This window comes from Myotis brandtii, unplaced genomic scaffold (assembly GCF_000412655.1).
Source record: "Myotis brandtii unplaced genomic scaffold, ASM41265v1 scaffold606, whole genome shotgun sequence".
Lineage (NCBI taxonomy): Eukaryota > Metazoa > Chordata > Mammalia > Chiroptera > Vespertilionidae > Myotis > Myotis brandtii.
Window position 1 is genome coordinate 527436 of NW_005370297.1, and position 21529 is coordinate 548964.

Sequence of the window (21529 nt, forward strand, 5' to 3'; positions counted from 1 at the left end):
ACCATTTAAAAACCCACGAAACATCTGGAAAAGGTATGACTTATCTTTCATTTTGTACATTAATTCCTTTCATTTTCTATATAATTATTCGTATAAAGTAGGGTTGACAAAAGGAGTGACAAGATAAACTTTCTTATTGCCCATTTTAAAATAAACTGGTCACCTTCTGAGCAATTACTTTCCATGACATTAATCAAACATACCATCACTTGAAAAAAATTAAAAAGCAATAAGGACCAATACAGGTGCTATCATAAATTATTTTTAAAGTTAATAACATATGTTCCTAAAAAAACAAACAAATGGGATAAGACATGCATAAATACATACATATTTTTAAGGCAGTATCTATGGTACAATTAATGAGTAAATAATTTCTGTTTGTATTTCAATATGTACAAACAGTAGTTTGTCACTGTGGGTCTTAATCTTATGTAGTGCCAGGTCTATTGAACCATTTAGAGCTGCGGTTCTCAACCTGTGGGTTGCGACCCCTTTGGCGGTCGAATGACCCTCTCACAGGGGTCGCCTAAGACCATCCTGTATATCAGATATTTACATTACGATTCAAAACAGTAGCAACAATAGAGTTATGAAGTAGCAACGAAAATAATTTTATGGTTGGGGTCACAACATGAGGAACTGTATTTAAAGGGCCAGAAGGTTGAGAACCACTGATTTAGAGGATTATCAGCCTTTACATGTATTGTATTTTTCATTATAGATAATTCAAAGGGAAAGAAAGCTCCCTGTACTGACACAAAGAAAGTCCTCACTGAAAGGCTTGTATATTTAGAGTAAGATTTGTAAAATCACTAGAACATCATTTTTATTGATTCTGACTATAGGAACTTATACTTCAAATTATAACACTATTTTAAAGGCATCATCATTATTCATAATAAATTGAGTTATTCATGTAACAGCAAGGTCTCATTTGTAATTCTTTTTAAAAAGCTGATTTGGTTTTCATGACATTGCCACCTTCAGACCTTCTATTCTTTGACTATATTCAATACCATTTGAAGCTATTATTTTTAATAAAGAAAATATAAGCTTTTTGTATAGTTATAAAAAAGTCTATTCTGTCCCTATGTAAGTACATATGTATGTATGTATGTATGCAAAAAAGTCATTTGTAAAATACAATCTTAGAGCATGGTCACATTCCTTTTAATTAAATATCTGATTTAAAAAATTATCTTCTACAATATTACTTATTAGCCTGGCTGGAATTCAAAGCAGACATACTAAACTGCATTAACATGCTTCAGACCTGAAGAGAAAGACAATTTTATGGGAATAAGGTATAACCACTAATCTGTTAAGCACAGGCTCCTAATACTTTTCATATGAATTATGATGTTTTGAAAAAGGGAAGAATATGATTTTTACTATAAAAAAAAACCTGAAAGATGCCAGATTTCTATAGAAGAATGAAATATGAAAGATTTGCTTATATGAAAGAAAATTTATATTTTAAAATACATAAATTTTATGTTTGGTGATGGATCTAAAAATTAAGTCAATATAGCACCCTCTTTACAAATGTAATACATTTGTATTATTCTTATCTATTGCATGTCACTATATCAAAATCCCTTATAAATTATCAAAAAAATCTAAGAAATAACTCTATAAAACTATTCAACTCAAGGTAAATGGTTAATGACTAATTATAGAAACTTATCAATAAAGAGCAAATAGTATTCTAAGCCACCAAACTTTCCATGAAAAACAATCTCCCATATAAGACTTTGCAAAAAACAATCTTAACAATCTGCCCAGGATACAATGAACCCCCACTGTGATAAACACAGCTATTCTCAAAGTAACAGTTCCCAAAAGAAATTGAACCTGAAGAAACAAAATAGAATTTAGGATTGCAAATGTACTTGTGATTATTCCATTGTTCCCAAATTTGTCCAGATACAGATTTGCTGTGAATGTTCCAAATTTTCGCATGTACTACTAGCAGAGTTAATGACAAACTAGTCACAAGAGCTCAGCTTTTTCTCTGAGTAGGAACAAATACGTGAAATGAAGAGTTATTTGCTAGCAAAGTTAAAACCTGTGTGCTTAAAAAAAAGGTAACACTTTGGTCTTTTGGCTGCCTCTTGCGTTTGCTAAGCCTTCCTCTGATTATTATGCAGTGTTTATATGCATAATATGGGGCTTGATCTAACTCCTCTCACCCACTTTTCTCATCTCTCCATTTCTCTGAAGGTCTTTCAATTTAGGAAGGGATCTGCTATTTTAGGCCAAATTTGAAAACAACATAGCTCAGGGTTGTACTCTAATCCCCAAAGTTGGAAGCTTGCTAGCATAGAGACTACTGAGTAGTAAGCATATTAATTACCAGCTCTGTTTGCTGGTGGGGATAAAATCCGGCAACACCTCCTAGTGAAAAAAGGGCAGGAAGGAAGTAAAGAGAGACACCTACTTGACTGCATGGTTCTAGCTGATATTTCAGCTGTGGAAGCACCCAAGCCTTGAGGAGAGCGTGCAGCCAGACGGAAGTAGTACAAGCTGTTTGGTTTCAGCCCTTGCAGTCTATAAGACGTCCCTGGCTCAATGGTAATTCGTTGCTGTAGATAAGTAATAACAGAACTTAGTCATCTTCATTAAGATTGGGGCAAAACACAGAAGCAGCAGAGTATCAAGGACTCTACCGGGGAAATTACATAATGAAAATATCAGCATTTAAAAGGCAAGTTTCTACAACCAATAAGGCAACTGGAATAAGGGTAAGCCAGGGGTCTTTCCAATCATGATACAGCTTTCCAAATGCACCAGATAAAGGGGAGACCGAGAAGCTGTCACCCACGGATGTGTTCTACCCTTAAGGCAGGTAGGTGTGTAGCTGTGACCTAGCCCATAATAGAAACTGGTAGCGCAGTATGCCCAACATGTGTGATTACCATTGAAGAGATGTCTAGCTCATGTGCCATGACTTTCTGCAGTCTAAACAGGGGCAAAGAATGTATGGCCAAAAAGTAACAACAGAAACTGGTACACAGTTTTCCGGAGATTGCTATAAAGGAGAACTAAAATTGCCAAGGTCTGATGAGATAAACATCAGATGTTATTAAAGAAAGCTGGATCATTTATATGAAATCAGATTGCTTTAAAATAATTTTGAAACTTCCTTTCTTTGGGAATATAGAGTCTGCAGCTAGAAAAAAAAATCACATTTTTTTCTGTAACTTTTAACATCATAAAGGACTTCTGCAATATGATTTCTTTAATCAAATGTTATGATTTCTGCCCTGGCTGGTTTGGCTTCATGGTTAGAGCGTGGGCCCATGGACACAGATTCAATTGCTGGTCAAGGGCACGTACCTCAGTTGCAGGCTTTATCCCCAGCCTCAGTCGGGGCATATGCAGGAGGCAACCAAGGACTCTCTCACATCGATATTTATCTCTCTCTATCCTCTCGCCCACCTCCCTCCCCTACACTATCTCTAAAAAAATCAATGGAAAAATATCCATGGGTGAGGATTAAAAAAAAAGTTATAGTTTCTATTCATGCTTGAAATTTGCCTGTGCATTTTAGCAAAAATATACCTGTCTATGGGTAATCAATCTCAGATTGAACATTAGCCTGTAGTAAACCTTAAAATACATTCTAAAGTGTAATCTAATATGGCATAAATAATCTTAGGCTTTTTATAAAATACTGTTTGCTGTTCACCCAAACAGAAACCATTCAAGAGAAATTCAAATATAAAACCAGAGAAAACATCCCTAGGGTGTTCTGGCTTGCAAATACAAAAGCTTTTAAAATTTTAGATATACCAAATAACAAGGAAAAAGGTATTCCTTAAATAAACAATTGTAAAGCGGGAGTAGGTGTGCCAACATTCAAGCATCATAGATTCAAAAAAAAAAAACGGCCACTCTCTTTGCTGTTTTTACACTATTTCTTGGTTGAGTAGTGGTTATGATTTTAAATAATTTAATGCTGATTTATATCTTATTAAACACAGACACAGTTATGAGTATTTTAAGTTATATCAGCATATAAATAACATAACTTTTCAAGTGATTAATTCATTTTGGCTTTGTTAGCTAAATCTAAAGGCATTGCATTTAGAACCTGGTCTGTGGAGACTCTGCTCGATTCAAACGGATGTCATAAAATAGAAGTTTACAGTAAAAAATAATCTATTATAGCATGCAAAATGGTGACCAACAAGTGCATTGATAGTAGTTCATTTAGTACGTGAGTGTTTCAAAAACGGTATTCCTTGTTAGATCTTAGGGGCTGTTTAGCTTTGTGAAGATAAAGAATGTTAAGAGTTAAAATAAAAGGGCTCGTGTGGATTGAGCTTTCATATAGTTTTACTAACATTTTGTCTAAATGTTCCCTGTTGGGATTTACATTAACAAAAGACACATATCCATTACTATAATATATTCCCTTTCTGGAAATGTTAGGCGTATCTTAATAACTGATTTGTATAATCTATTCAAAGTGCACCCAAGATACAGTGTAACCTAGTGGTTAAGAAACATTCTGATAACTGACTGCCTAGATTCAAATTCTATTTCTGCCATTCAGTAGCATGAGCCTTCGGGATAAGTATTTAACTTCGTCCTATGCCTCCATTTTGTGATAAGTGAAATAGATTAATAAGAGAGACTGATCCACAGCACTGTTGTGAGGATTAAATAAGTTAATATATGTGAAACCCCTTAGAACACTGCCTGTTAATATATGTATTAGTTATTCTGATTTTTGTGTCTCTTTTCAGTGACTATCAACAATATCCAGCTTTCTGAAATCTACTGTTATTTTCTTTGCATACCATACTCAAGCTGTATATATACCCACTTTCAAATCATAATTTTTGGCATAAAAATAGTTGCTTTGGGGCATCTTTCTCTAAAAGCAGTTGAACAAATTCACCTACTCAAAGCTGTGGGACTTATTTAGTTATATGTCTACTTAAGTGACTTAAGAACTTTAATGCTGAAGAGAAAAAAAGCAAGTCCCAAAGTCTCATGGGTTATATTCTTTTATAACTCCATACGTCCATAAATAACATGGAAACTTGAGTAGAAAACAGTCCCAATAGGGCAACAGCTGTTTTGTTTTGCCCCTCCCCCCAGCAAGTCTCCGAATACCATTGCTATTTTTTTTTTTGGTCAAGTGTCTCTTTTGATGCATAAATCTCTTCCACCAAGGTCCTCTATAGGTCCCTGACCTTTTTACAGGACGTGGGTAAGCACTCAAAAGCGGAGCAATGCCTCAGGGTAGTGACTGATTCCAAAGGCGAGAAGCAAGGTCCTACCTCCTCTCCGGGCTCCCCGTCTTTGTAGACCAGCTCATAGTTGGCGATAGTGTCCGAACGTGGAGGTGTCCAAGAGAGCAAAATACTCGTTTCAGACTCGGGTTCTGCTTTGAAATTTAGCGGTTGCCCTGGTACTGAAAACGGGAGGCAAAGGGTTGAGGTAACCATCAGTATCAACAGTCATTAGTTCTTTCTTTAGCGCATTTGCTTAAACCTTCAAAAGGTCTCCACCTAATGGGGTGCGAGGTTCCTTACAACGTCCAGGTAAACTTGTGTACAGAAAGGTCATTTTCCTCCTTCAAGGAACACAAACTATATTGTGAATACTGTCCTTGTTCTTTAGTGGTATAATATCTGTACCAGACGCAGAATATATTAGTCTCTGAATTCAACTTTACAAATAATACAATTACTTACTTCATAATAGTGTTGCACGTGATCCCTGAGATGATTTATATATAAAGCACTTGCAATAAATATTGCCTAAATCATAACGAGTGCTAAATACATAAAAGTTATTGCTGTTTTGCAAGTAAATGGGCATTTATTCTCTAGCACTGCATTTAGCTTTCAAAGCTATTTTCAATTAGGTTTATAAAATTCCACCTTCACTACATTAACAAACCTACAGGCAACCAGAATCACTTAGCATTTTTTTTTCTTACCAACCTACATTTTAAGAAAAGATATTTTAAAAAGAGATAAAAAGCTATCACAAATAATTGCTTCTAATTCCTAAAGGACTTCAAATGACATAATACACTAGACCTAATATAAACTTAATATTGTCCATAGTGAGAAGGAGCTAAATTACTACACAAATGTAAAAGTTTATAGAACACACTTATTATCAGAAACAGAGTAATTTAAGAGAGGTTTTCTATAATTATTTCATAGTCATGTAACCCATGCAATAGACAATTTGAGAGAGCTATATATCAGATGTAATAATGAATGGGACATCTATCCAGTTGAAAACACCTTACTCAAATGTTAGAATAAGTTTACTAATCCCAATGTCCAGATTAACCCCCGATTCCCATCAGATCCTCCATCTATTATGCACAAGGCTAAATGCACTTCAGGGCATCACTAGCACACCTAACCTTACATTGTTCTTGGTCAGTGTCTGCTCTGATTGGCTGGCGCTCATGCTCTGATGGCCATTAACAATTGTGATTAATTGTGGCCCTGACATTGTGGCGTGTTTCAAAGTGTGACAGCTAGAGAGATGTCCATATTTCTACAAATTCACATGAAAATTCAGTGTATATTTAATAAAAATTAAGAACAATGACATATACTTCACACTAGAGGGAAAAAGAACATCTAAAGCATTTTTTGGCAAATGAACATAAACATCCAAAGACATATAAAATAATGTAATTTGTAAAATGATGTATAGAAACAATTTCTCAAATAATACTCAAACCATTTTCTTAAGAAAGAAGGTCTTTGGTAAAACAAAGTGTATTACTTTCTTTTCCTTCTGTAATCATCTGTCTGTAGTATGGTTTAAAAACTGCCTTCTGTTTAAAAAGAGGGGGATCTAGCAAAATGGTTTCTAGGATCTCTATCATTTTATTCCACTGTGTGCTCTGTGAACCTGTGAGTCTGTGTGCGTGCATGTGTGTGTGTGTGTGTGTGTTTCTGTGTGTGTGTGCAAGCAACCACACACATTCATGTTTGGACTGATGCTTAAGGCCACCAATAATCAGTGCTTCATATTTCCAATTGCATTTATCATCTTCTCTCCCTTTTTATATCACAGGCCTTGAGACACTCATTAATTTAATGCCTCCAGGAATGTACTTTCTGAACAGGATAACAGCATATCTTTTTCTTTTTTTTAAAGTATCTGCCCAGTGGGTGACCGAACACAATCATTCACACTGAGAGGTGGAGACAAAAGAAGATAAAAGATCAAGAGAAAGAGAAGGAGAAACAGAGGGAAATAAAAAACAAATAGGCAAAGGGCAAAACAAATAGCAAATGTATTACTTCTAACATAAATATCAAAAGCACTGGCAGCACCAACAATGAACACCAAGAGCTATCAGACAGGTGGGGAAATTATGATTGGATTCTAACATTCAGGTAATGAGAGGGCTTCTCAGCCTAAAACTACACACACACACACACACACACACACACACACACACACACAGACACACACACACATCACACACATATGTGTACAATCACTTCTTTTTCTCTAGTTTTATCCCCTTTTTTCTTCCTCTAAACTTCCACAAATCTGGGAAAAAAGAAAGCCTGTGATAACTGATTTAAACCAAACCAAAATAGAGTGTTGGCAAAAATTTAAAACATAGACAGTATTAAAGTGCTGCTCTCAGGATCAAAACTGCTTGTTACTTATTTCCTCCATGCCAAATTCTAAAAATAAATTAAGTGACATTGATTGAAAACATCTTAGAAATCTAATTAAGTTTTTCTTACTTAAACTGTTTATTTTCTTGCTTTTAATTTGTCTTGAACAAATTCCCAGTAGGTCTCAATGTTTTATCCTTGTTTAGTGACACAAATTTCCTCTGATTCTCTAATTCTGTTTGGTCCTATTAGGAGCCCACTCCTTCTAAATAATGGATCAAACACGCATGTCAGTCTCAGAGGGTGTACTGTCTATTTTATTCTTAAGCAATGTAAGTAGTGGCCAGAGGATTTAATGGAAAGTCTCATACACTAATATTTAAGGGGGACTCCTCCTCGGCTCCCACCATCTCCTTCCCTTTGAAATAATTTGGAGGGTAATTTCATTTAGTGGGTTTTAAACTTGTGGTAGAAACAGGATTGCCTAGAGGTGTCAGACAGTTCACTGAGATGAATGAGGGCAGAGGCCACCTGGGGCCTGAAGTCAGTGGAGAGCAGAGAGCGCCTGCCCACCTGAAGGAGCTGGTGAGGCTCAGCCAGGAGACTGCTGCCTTTTGAAATATGGGCCCAGTCTTGCTGGAGCTTCTGATTTTTTCAGTGGGCGGAGATAATGAACCTTGTAGGTAAAACCTTTCCATTTTTAACAACTGGGAATTACTTACATTAATTGAAATGAATTTTAAAACACTGTATGGGGCTAAATGTGCCTGCTATGAAACCCAGCAAATGAACCTGCACTTTACAAGATCTTTTTATTATATCAGGGTCTACACTCATGAAGGCCTTAAGGTGCCACCACTCAGACTTTCTCGGGAACTGGGGGTTCACCTGCAGCCATTGCATCCCCAGGGTTCTTTAGTCATAGCCGAAACCACCACAATGAAGCTGAGGCTTCAATGGGTAAGAAAAAAGCTGTGAAATGAATAGATTTATTTTTATATTCCCCAAACATATTTGTCCTAACGATGATAATATATGTACATAAAAAAACACTTTAGGGGACTCCAAACTGTCATATTTAGTTTCTGTGCTTGGAGACACAGGAATGTTTCATCATTTATCAATTGGAATTTTATACCAAATATTGTGGCTACAGAGGTTCTTATTAAGAAATGTTAATATTTGTGTTTTATGCCCTGCTACACAAACACACATATATGTGACATTTTTAATGCTCTCATAGTCTTTATACCTCAATCTTACTAGCATTCGCTTCTTGTTTGCCATATCTATTTAGTTTAAGAGCTTTTCTGTGTTGTAGCATTTACCTCACCAATTACCTGAACATGGGAAAATCAATCTGAAGTTCAGAGTAACTCATGAGCAAATAAAAAGAATACATCCAGAAACTTACCTGCAATTATTCCATTTTAAAAAGGGAAAAGTGATAATATTGGTCATAAACTAAATTTGTAGTTTAGATGTAAAAAGAGGAAATGAAAGTAGAAATACAAATTTTTCTTTAAAATTATATGTAAGAAATCCTTATGTTCTGTAAAGTGGTACCAACGTTATATTCTACTTGATTTATTTAATGTCCAAAAGGAAATTCGAATGTGAGCTATCAATTACCTAAAATAAGATTATAATCCCAGTGATAAATGTAAAGTATTTGAGCAGTAGTACTATTATACTCTATATAAATATGTAAAGGCAACTCAAGGACAGAGAATGTAAACAAATAAGAAACAAAAAAAAAATCCACATGTCATCTGAAATGCTGATAATATTAGAAGAGATCAATACTTGAGCAAAATGTAGGGCATGTACCTAAGGAGAAAAAGATTATCACATGTGAAATAGCTAAACAACCATTTCATCTAGCCATTTATAAATATGAGTTGTTACCAAAGAGACTAGAAAGCCCAGTATTGCTAAAATATCTAGTACTTCAATAAGGTACATATTTCAAAATGTGTGTACCTAACATATTGATAAATTATTTAAAACAACAACAACAATAAAAGCAACAGTCAGACTTATAGTGGTAGTAAAACAAAATTCAAAACAAGGAGTCTGATTTGTAAGTGCCACAAATATATTGCTGACAAAATAAGCACTTAATACACAAGCACCTGCACAAATCTTACTCTCAACTGTCATTAAATATCAATAAGAAAAAGTTAAATTTTATTACAGTTCTATTTACATCCAGAGCTCCTTAACTCGTTGTTTAAACTATTTAGAGAAAGCATTTACATTGGGCTCATAATTTTGGCTATTGGAAGTCAGTATTTTTTTGGTTTGCTGACATAGATGGCCTGTTGACAAATAATAAAATGATTTTTAAAGTTCTGGAAAGCTAAAGGACAATGTCTCTAAATGCCATAGTTTTATATATTATAACAATTTTACAATGCCCAGAATTTGTAGAATTACCTTAAAAATGTTTAAAATTGATAATACTCATTAGTAATTATTTAGTAAATATATATGATTATTTTCCTTCCAAAGACCTATTATTAAGATACACACATATATATCAGTAGACTTTTCCCAAAATCTATTAAGTGTATAAAAGAATTAGAGGTAAAATATGTTCTCTAAAGAAAGTTTAGAAAAAAGGATTTAACAGATCTAGAATGCCTCCAATTAGCATGAACATTAAACATTTATTTCAGTGCATTCGGTTTAATATGTAATTTATTATATTTCTTTATCAGAGTTTTATTTGCAGTTTTATAAAATATATAGTTACCCTATGATTTAATTATAACTATCTACAAAATAAAAGTATATCAGAAGTAGACATCCTTCCCAAATGTGTTATCTAATAGTGGAGATCTTTTTTCTAAAACAAAATAAATACTTCCTTTGTAAATAGCCATTTTCAAGGTGAACTAGTTGAAAATGACTAGAATGTGCCCTGGCTGGTTTGGCTCAGTGGATACAGCATCAGCCTGGGGACCAAAGGGTCCCAGATTCGATTCCTGATAAGGGCACATGCCTGGATTGCAGGCTTAATCCCCAGTGTGGGGTGAGCAGAGAGCAGCCAATCAGTGATTCTTTCTCATCACTGATGTTTCTATCTCTCTCTCCCTTTCCCTTCTTCTCTGAAATAAATAAAAATGTATTTTAAAAAATAAAATAAAATAAAATGACTAGAATGCCAGAAATTAAAGGTATGGAAAATTTGAAACATTAACTCACATGTCAAGAAAGTAATTATTTTTACCAAAATCTTTTCACATTTAAAACCATTTAAAGATTACTGAATATTTTCAACTATACTATTTGTAATTAAGAGGAAACATTGACTATAAAATAGATCATATTTTCATTTTCTATATTATCAGAAATATACTGATTTATATCAATCCTCTATATTAATATGGATGACAGTAAAGTTAAATAAGAAAAAAAGTGATAACTTCCCTCTTAAACTCACTTTGTTACTAAATACTGTTTCTCAAGAATCTGATTTTAAACAAAAATAGAAATAGTAGTGTCAGGGAATTGAAGATACCAAAATGAAATGAATACATTTCAGATATAGAACACATAACAATTTATATCTGTGTATATGAAATTAAAATACCCTTGAGAAACTTGAGCATATTGTCAATCAGTGAATTTTCACAGATAGATAAAATTGCAGTGAAAATAATCATGTTTTTAAATTTTATAGAACCTCCTTAAAATATTTCATAATGGTTTATGTTTTTGCCTAACAATGATCCTAAGAATTAGCTAGTCAGCAACAAGAAAAAGGAGTAGCTCAGCATTCATTATTTCAGGGTCTAACATCACTGTATTTGGCAGTTATCCACTAACATCAAATGGCCTTTGTTAATTAAGCCTAGAGAACAGATCAAATCCTTGTGCTATTTTGGAAGGTTTTCTTAGCCTATTGATCGTGTCAGGCACAAGTCATTATGTCATCATATATCTTCTCAATCAATGGGTATTAAAAGTACAACTATTATGAAAGGTTCTTGGAAATATCTTAATGTATAAAATGTCTAAAAGAGATTGGGAGCGACTATTCTAATACATTTGTGATTCATTCATCTAGGTTTTTCTAAGTTCAGAGTCCCTGGATCACATTAATGCAATTGCCCCTGTCATAATACTGCCTTCACTGAGTTATGATGTATGTTACTGATAATATAGAAAATTTTAAAAAAAGATCTATTTAAACATCAGTTCTATATCTTTCAATAAACTGTGACAGAAGGCATTATTGTCTGTTATACGCTGTTCTGAATATAAGCATTCCCATGACTCCTAAGGATTCTTATGTTTTGTCTGAATTTATTTCCAGAAACTATGTGGTTTCTTAGATAGCTATACCCTCCTGCCATAAGAAAAGAAAGTTATGAAATATTATAGGTTTCTATGTTTAAATCTGTGGTTAGAAAAGTTAGAAAAAAATTAGTGATTGAGTATAATAATCTTCTATAAAAAGGAATTCCTTTTACTTCTTTCAGATAAACCTATTTTTTCACATCCAAATGGCTTAACACACGTTTGTACTGGGATAATCTAATAGCCACCTCAAGTATTGCAGGAGTAAATTATATATAATCCTAAAATAAAGATGTGAGTAAATGACACAGTGCATTTCCTGCCGCAATTCATTTATTGCTCCTTGCGGACAAAAAAACCTAAAAGGCACTAAAACTATGACATTAGAAAATTATTAATTGGACAGATAATGGTGCTTAGAAGTATCTAGGGTGCCCCGATTTAAATTCTGCTTTGCCATTTACTAACCTTATGACCCAAAGCAAGTTACTGAATCTTTTTATCTTCTTTGATCCCAAATTTACTCATTGGCAAATGGGATAATTTCGCATCTGCCTAATTGGGTAGTAAGAATTAATACATAAAAAGTTCATAGCAGAGTATCTAGTATATTTTAGCTGTTACAATGATGGTGATGATAATTATATATTACTTATTAAGTTAAAAATGTTTCTGTCCATTGTCTAATCCAGGGGTGGGCAAACTTTTTGACTCGAGGGCCACAATGGGTTCTTAAACTGGACCGGAGGGCCGGAACAAAAGCATGGATGGAGTGTTTGTGTGAACTAATATAAATTCAAAGTAAACGTCATTACATAAAAGGGTACGGTCTTTTTTTTTTTTTTTTTTTTAGTTTTTTTCATTTCAAACGGGCCGAATCCGGCCCGCGGGCCGTAGTTTGCCCACGGCTGGTCTAATCTATAGCTCGTAGGTTTAAATGTGTCCCACAGAAATTCACCTTGAATTCCTAACCCCCAGAACCTCAGAATGTTACTTTATTTGGAAACAGGGTTGTGGTAGAGTTAGTTAAAATCAGGTTTGGCCATAATCCATTATGACTGGTATCCTCATAAAGAAGGAAAATCTGGATACAAGAGACATGCACATAGAAAGAATAACATGTGACAATGAAGGAGTAGATCAGGATGATGCTTCTACAGGCCAAAGAATAGCCAAGATTGCCAGCAAACCACCAAAAGCGAGGGAAAGTTCTGGAACCTCCCTCCTAGCTCTCAGAGGGAGCCAATTCTGCCGACACCTTTTAGCCACTAGAACTGAGAGGCACTAAACTCCTGTTGTTTAAGTCCACCACCTTGTGGTATTTTGTCACAGAAGCCCAAGAAAATGGATAAAATCCCTAATCTCTATGAGGTGATTATTACTTTAGATGAGAAAAACTTTAGATGAGAAAACTAAGGTTCAGAGAGATGAAGTAACCCGTCCAAGGTCACAGAACTAAGAATCATAGACTGAGATTCAAACCCTGATTATGTCATTCCAAAACCAGGAATTTTTAAAATAAAAGCTGAAAAATCAGAAAAAGTAAAAGTGGATTATAGGGATATATTTTTCTCATATACTTTCTTATATCTTTTAATGGTCAAGGAGCTGGTAAACAGTATAATAGTTTTATAAAAAATTATCTTGTAGCAGTTGACCTTTTTCAAACAAGAAAAAGGACAAGATTCATAAATGTCTCTATTTTCCAATGAGAAACATTATGAAAAATTAAAATGTACGAAAAAATCTAGAGTATTTTTTTGCATAATATAGCAAATAGATACAGAAGAACTGCAAAGGCCAAGTAGGAAAAAAAAATATGGATGGTTTTTAGTGTAATTGTGGTAAAAGATATTCAAATAGTTATCTTTCATACCATTTGAGAAAGTAATAAATCCATGAACAAGCCAGGAAGAACCAAATGATGGTATGAAAATATAAAAAAGCCTGGTAGGCTATAAATGTGTTCTGAGATTTATAGTAGCCAGGGCAAATGGTGAATATAGTAGTCATGTGATTCACAAAACTCACAACATGAAAACAAGTCAGTGATCAAACAGGTTTATCGAGTTCTGATACCTGAGAAAATTCACTAATTCATTCCCAAATTACCAGTAAGTTCCATACCTCTAGATCACAGATACTAACTCTAATAATACTGGTCTTATGTAGATTATCAGAACAAACCAGTGGGATGCTGCCAAAACACTCCTACGTTAATGCACGTTTTAGAGGAGTCAGGGTGCGAAGGAGTCAAATGAATAGCTATCAGATGCCCAAGAATAAACTTGAGAAGAGAGCTGCTATGTTATTTTCCCAACCCAAGTCACAACTGATCACTTCAAGCCAAAGACCAGAGAGTTTGCTATCCTCTTATGAAAATAAAACTACGGCAGAGCCAACTTTTTCCTTTATAAAACAGTTTGGCATCCGCTGTAATGCCCAGTAGAATGGATGAAGCAGGCCCTAAAGTTTGATCTTAGACCTTGGTAACTGTCTTCCATCACCCCTGAGGCCATGCAAAGAAAAATCCATTAGGAGAATATTTATTGTTAAGCAAGTAGCTCCTGGCAAATTTAAGCCGTTTACATATCCTAGGCCCCCTGACAGATGGTTTTACTTTTAACTTTATGTTAAGCCATCCAATATTCCAAAAACTTAATAATTTTTGAGACTCTTCTCTCAGATGATAAAAAAGAATTGTTCTTTTCTTTTCAAAATGCTGCATGGAGGACACATTCATCCATTGCATGCAGAAAAGTCTACAAGTTATTTGGGGACACATGAAAAACACAGGGTGCCATATGCATCCTGCTACAGTCTCAAAAATGAAAATTTATAATATCTTTGTTGTTTATGCCCTTCCCACCTGTGAGCATCAACTCCCCGCTCCTGCCCTGCTCCCCCTCCAGATGAGACTTACCTCCTGTCTGAGTGATGACTTGTATGTCACTTGAAAGAGGACCATCTCCAATTGAGGTAAAAGCCAGGACTTTGACAGAATAGGTTTTCTGGGGCACTAAATTGCCAATAGTAGTGATTTGGCTGTCAGCGACATTGTGCTTCATCCAGTTGTTGACGTGCTGAGTGGGATCCATGGTATAATACACTCTGTATCCTTGGATCTGTCCGTTCGGCTCCTCAGGTTCCTTCCACTGTACCAGGATGGTGGTTGAGCTCAACATCCGCGCTTGCACATCCCGCGGGGCGCTGGATGGCGCTTGCTCTGAGGTCTGCGTCAGCACGGGCTCGCTGGGAGGCCCCCGCCCGATGTTATTGACAGCAACCACCCTGAATTCATAATCCGAGTAGGGACTGAGTCCAGCGACACTGTAGCGTGTGGTCGCTACTCCATCGATTTCTTTGTAAGGTTCCTCAGAATTTTTAGGTTTATGCTGGATGATGTAGTAGGAGACAGGCTCGGGGTTCCCAGAGTCCCACGTCAGTGTGATGCTTGTGGCTGTGCTCTCGGTCACTACAGGAGTTCCTGGAGGTTTGGGTAAGGCTTGGGGGGGAGGAAAAAAAAAGACAGTCACTACCCATCATCTCTACGATGTTAGCATCCATAAAATTTACTATTGAGACAACAGGATTATGTACCTACTAAGGATTTAATTAGATGAAATTACAGCAAAAAATAGTGTTCAAAATGGTCAGGAAAGTACAGTATGACATGGAAAGGTAGCAAATCCCATTTTACTAGGAGGGCATTATAGTGTTGTATTTGGGGGCTTGTATCCACATCCACCACTTATTGGCTATGTGATCCTGAATATGTTGCGTAACCCCTCTCTGCTTTAGTTTTCTCATGTGAAAAATGAGAAAATTTGTATTATTGGAATTGTACACTTGGGTAACTCTATTTCATGGGCTTGCTCTGATGATTAATGAGCTAATCCAGTGATGCTCTGAGCACATAGCTGGCACCATCAAAAAACATTATTTGCGATTATTACTATTATTATAAGCTTGGCCAATTAGCCTGTTGCTTTACAATATAAATGATATAGCTAAGTAGCAATACATGTTGAAAATAATATATGGAATATAATTTGAAATATACTGAGATGGTATTAAATTGCTATGGAAGAATAATATCCATATTGTTTTCCAGTTGTAATACATAGGTAACATCACTATAATTTTCTCATAAATAATCTAACCATGATACTAAAGAATAGTAATTTTGAATTAATTTCAAATTCATGTTTTCACTTATTATTCAAAAATGCTGAAGAAACTAAATTAAAGCATATTTACAAATCACTTTTTAAAGTATTAGTGTAGTAAAGGTGAAGGAATTAAGCAGAAAATAAAAGAAAAACTCATAGAGAATAGTATGGTGACAGAGGGAGGCAAAGAAGGGTAGAGGGAGGTAGGAGAGGGTGAAAGAGGGAAAAATGGTGATGGAAGGAGACTTGACTTGAGGTGTGAACACACAATATAATATACAGATGATATATTATAGAATTGTACACATGAAGCCTACATATCTCATTAACCAATGTAGCTCCAATAAATTGAATAAAAATAAAGTATTGTAATAGTATTTATTCTATATTCAACATCAATAATACCTGAGATTATAGCTATATACTAATATTTTCAATTAAACCTGTCTTTTAGAGATCCATCTGTTTTTCCTTTTAGCAGAAGAACACAACTCAAAATGCTACTACTTAAGAATACAAACCATCTACATTGGTGACCTCATACTTAAGTGTCTTACCCTGGATAATGATTCTCAAAGATAGAGTTCTTAGGGGCTAAGACACCACAGACTTTTCGGAGAAAGCTCAGAAGGTAACACTCATATAAATCAGCCCGTTAGTACCCCTTTTTCCTTGTCGACATAAAGACAAAAAGTACAGTACTCCCTAGAATGACAGCTTTTCAAGAGTAGCAAACTTGTACTTGGAAACTGCTGGGTCCTCAGTAGCCAGAACACTGCTTAGCACTGAGTAGGTTTTTAATTAAGTATTGTCACATGACCAACTAAATGAATGAGTCAGTACCCATTCTCCCCACTCTCTTCAAGTTCCTGTTTTTATTTTGGTTCACTTTTTGACCTCAATAATCACTCTTACATTTTATTTACTTTTGAGGTGAAAAGGTAGGGAAACATCAAGAGCTAGGAAAATAAAGATAAGAAGCTGAACAGGATGTTAAGTTTAATGTGACTCCTGCGTTTGAATTCCTGAAGGTTTTCAGTAACCCTTCAAATATTTAAGCTGAAATGGTTATTATGAGAAAGGTGATTCACTATTTGCCTATCACTCTGGCCAAGGGATTTTACTAAAAATAATAAAAGACATTTATTTAAATAATCTGACATTTTTTCAAAGAAATAGGTAATCCAAATTTACCCTAGATGTATTTCTGACTTTTTAAGGCAAGTCAAAATATTGCTAATTAAAGATGTGTTTACTGATAACTAACAGACATTATTAGTTTTGCTAAGTCACAATTATTGTACAGTATAGGATTTGTGTCTATAATGTATGGATAAATATAAGCGTGCTTAATTATAGTTAAGAATATACAATATAATGTTACTACTTCAAATGATTAAATGTTGCCTATTGTGTGTGCCTTTGTTCTATTATCACATTATTGATTTCCTAAGGCATATATTTTATATACTAGAGGCCCGGTGCATGAAAATTCATGCAGACGGGGGGGGTCCCTCAGCCCAGCCTGTGCTCTCTCACAGTCTGGGACCCCTGGGGATGCCCACCTGCTGGCTTAGTCCTGCTCCCCAAAAACAGATGATCTAAAAGAAATAATCATATCCTTGGATAAGGATTTTTTAAAAAGGTAATGGTCTAATGAAAATTCACTGCTGGCGGGGATGAGGGGACTGGGGGACTCTGGCAACAGGCACGCCACCCCCCCCCCCCCCCCGGGGGGGGGGGGGGGGGGGGGCCATCTTATGAGGGTGTGATGGTCAATTAGCATATTCCCTCCTTATTATATAGGATATGCTTGGCTGGAGATATGGTACCGATTATAACACTCATTTTGCATGTCAGGATCAAACTTCCTAGAAAGAGAAGATAATTTGTGTTCATTTTGCTCCAGGTATTTTCAGAAACCTCAATTCTTCCTCAGTCTGACCCATTTTACAAATGTGTTCTAGAAGTCTATAATCATTGGGAAAAAAACAATGCCCTTACACAGTCACTTTTTTATTTCTTTGATTCAAAAATATCTGAGGACAGAATATTTCTTACCACTTCATCAATACAAGATGAACTCCAATGCTAAAAGAGAATATAAATTCACTTGCATTTTGGTTTTTAATGGTAGGGCCCATTAAAAAATGTAAAGCCTCTATCTTGAACATGTTCATTGTAACTTTTTTTCTTCTCTGTGTGTCTTCAGGGTTTTTGACATTTAGTAAAAGTTGTTTGGATTCTTCTGCCATGTGACTCTTATCACAGTTCTAGATTAATGTGAAACTTATATAATAGTTGACCATGTCTAGCATTCATCATTCTGCCTGGTTAGTTCCTGGGCCCAGCTTGTTGTTAAGTATTTTGATGACTATTGCTTCTTAGAATGCCAGAGAAACTGCATACATAGATAAGTGTATCTTATGTGATGCCATAGATAGAATCATACTATGACATCTAAAACACTGAACAATGAATTGGTTCATTTTAGAATTCCAATGACAGACTTTATAGAGGCGTTAGGCAGGTGACTTGATGTAGCCAGACACCCAAAGCATGCACCACTGAGCATACCTTTGACAGTGATCTGTGCTATTGCTTCAATGACGCCCAGTGTTGACATGGCCACACAGGTGTAATTTGCTGACTGTCTTACATCATTCAATTCTAGGACATTTCTTCCTATTGGCATGTCATCTTCCGGTGTCAGGTCTTCTGCCCCCAACATCCACTTCACATAAGGCATTGGTGACCCCACGGCCACACAGGTGATGTTAACACTTCCACCTGGCATGATTTCATGATTAGTGGGTGGGATAGAGAATCTTGGTGGGACACGACGAACTGGAACAAAACACAAGGGGAGATGATAAACTATACAAGGCGAGGAAAAAAATGGCTTCTTAAACACATGACATGCACTGTACAGACACACTTAAACAACTGGAATGTACTGCGGGTCGTCCAAAAACAAAACAAAGGAAAACAGACCATACAAGTATGGTCTGTGTAAACACACAAAGAACTGATTTAGTTCAGTCATTGATATCTTAGACACATTCATACAAATGTTGACTCAGACCTACAAGGGCCCCCCCGCCCAAAGAGACTATCTACAAGCTAACAACAGACAAACATCATGCACAAGATAAACACAACAACATATACATGCATGCACATCACAGTGATTCTATGCATGCATGTATATGCGACAGCGGGGGCTGGAAGGTCACCAGCAGGTATAAGTTGGGTATCAAACCAACTTCCGTGCTTTGTGCTTCCAGTTGCTGTGAGCACACACGTGGGGCCACACTGTCCCACCCCAGCCCTGGAGAGCATCCTCCAGGGTGCAGTGAAAGGACAACGTATTCGCTTTCAGACTCAGAGAAGATGCGGCCTCGAGACCTCACTCTAACACTGGAACAAACACAGAGATGCACAGACATTCGATTCACAGTCAACACAGAAGAAACAAAGCCAACGCCAGTAAAGATACCAAACTGGGTCATGCAAGGCATGCACACATGACTTCTCCAGCCCGTGCTCAGGACAAGGGGAAATGTCTGGAATCCAAGACAACAATGACAGCAGGAGAAATAACAGGGTGACAGAGCTAAACACAAAGGGAGGACGTCAAGTACAGTGACTGAGACAGGAATTTGGGGGATGACAGGGTTGTAAGTAGGAAGATATTAGATTAAGTTGGGTTGTCAAAGGTAAGGATTGCAAATTTAGAAAGGGAGCCGGGCGTTTCACATTTAGGATTCCATTCAGTTCGTATCTAAGGTAAAACACACAGATGATGACAACAAAATGTAGTGAGAGGCTTTTTAAGACTACGTTCAAATTGAGGGACACTGCATCTAAAACATACAGTGAGACATGACATTAAGAGGAAAGGTCATATGTAACACCACGACACAGTAAAAATTACCAAGCAATTACAGTTCAGTGTTCCTGCTTTGGATAATCTGCATATTTATGTGCCAAGTTTAAGTACATGATACAGGGAGAGGGTAAGAGACACGGGTTTCATCTTGGGCTTTTATTGGCAAAACCTTACACCACGAGTAGTTTAGATCAAGAGGAAATCATTAGGAGCATAGCTTAAATTCAGGTAAGAAAGTGATTTTTTAAAAAATCCTAAGTCACTTAATAAACAAACAATCTCATAACCCCAAGAAGATAATAAGTACGTAATTCAGTCAACTTTTTGGCTGCACTTCAGGTTGAGATAAACCTCCACTGATTGGAGAGGGCTCGCTGCGATGGCCTCAGGAGTGAATGACAGGCAGAGGAGAAGTGAAGAGAGAGCTGGGCATGCCTCCTGCAGCCAGTTCACAGGTTACACAGAGCAAGCAGGAGCCAGTGGAGACTCGGAGGTGTCAGAGAACATATCGAGAGAAATGGAGGAGAGTTTAGTCTTCATGCTTGGGATCAGGGGAGCAACTACAGTCATTCTATGGGCAGCAGGCACCCTTGTAAGACAGAAATTAAAGGTGGGGCAAGGGGGGGTGGGAAGAGTGGAATAGGAAGGAAAGCAGGAACACTGACCAAGTTCATCGGATCCAAGAGAGTAAAGTGGCACCAGTTACCATGCACCCAGGTACATTCTCTCCCATCATGCACCACTGTTAGGTACCACCAGCAAGCACCGGAAGCCATAGCCAGGGCATTCTCTGCTAAAACATACCATTCACCAAAGGAAGACCACAATGCAGCTACATTCATTTCATTTGTATTCTTTGTTATTGGTTTAATGAATAGTTTTGTAAGGTGGGTAAAAAGTAAAAAACACACCCACCTTCTCGCAGCTCTGAGGGATGTAGGGGGTTTGATGCAGAACACAATGAAATGAGGAAAGGAGAAAAACAAGGGAAACACAGAGAGAGTAAAAAGGCCATATCAAGGCTTTCAACTGCTACTTGAACATTTTTATTTGCTCTAGTTAATCCTTCCTCCCTCAGCTGAAAATGTTAGCAGTATCTCATGGACTAGCACAGTATTGGAAACAAGAGCTAGCGTGATTTTGAAATTTTTCCGCTGAAGAAGGTACGCATGCCTCATGCAGCAAAGGGGGTCGCCACTGTGAGGAAAAGGATCAAGGGGCTTTCAAAGACCTTGGGGAAGAAATGGTTTCCTTCATATTCTCCCACCTTAGACTCCAGAGAAACATGGGAGAGAAAAGCACCCCCACGGAAACAAAATTATCTCAGACAAAAATTTCAAAATCAAGCTAGATATTTTCCTAAAGGAACCCACCCTGCTGTAACTTAAAGCCCTCTCAGTCCTTTACCTACTTCCTCCCCCACCCACACCTTTTGTGGTTATTCATAGACATGTAGACCTGGAATCAGAGCATTTCTACTGGACAAAAAAACTACATGAATCGGCTTTGAAAACGCCAGGGAAGAAGAA

At 36.4% G+C, this 21529-nt stretch overlaps 1 protein-coding gene across 19 annotated transcripts in view; it reads right to left on the reverse strand.

The window, feature by feature from the left end:
• PTPRD (protein tyrosine phosphatase, receptor type, D) overlaps positions 1–21529 on the reverse strand; it is an 865179-nt gene that overhangs the window by 176799 nt on the left and 666851 nt on the right. For 13 of the 19 annotated variants that reach the window (XM_014550614.1, XM_014550624.1, XM_014550612.1 and 10 more), the window contains 5 exons: positions 20916–20927; positions 18686–18955; positions 14860–15441; positions 5298–5431; positions 2444–2588 (listed from right to left, as the gene is read on the reverse strand). In XM_014550614.1, the coding sequence (XP_014406100.1) occupies positions 2444–2588; positions 5298–5431; positions 14860–15441; positions 18686–18955; positions 20916–20927 (1143 nt within the window). The remainder of the gene's footprint in view (positions 1–2443; positions 2589–5297; positions 5432–14859; positions 15442–18685; positions 18956–20915; positions 20928–21529) is intronic. The other 6 variants (XM_014550625.1, XM_014550620.1, XM_014550627.1 and 3 more) reach the window with 1 other exon arrangement.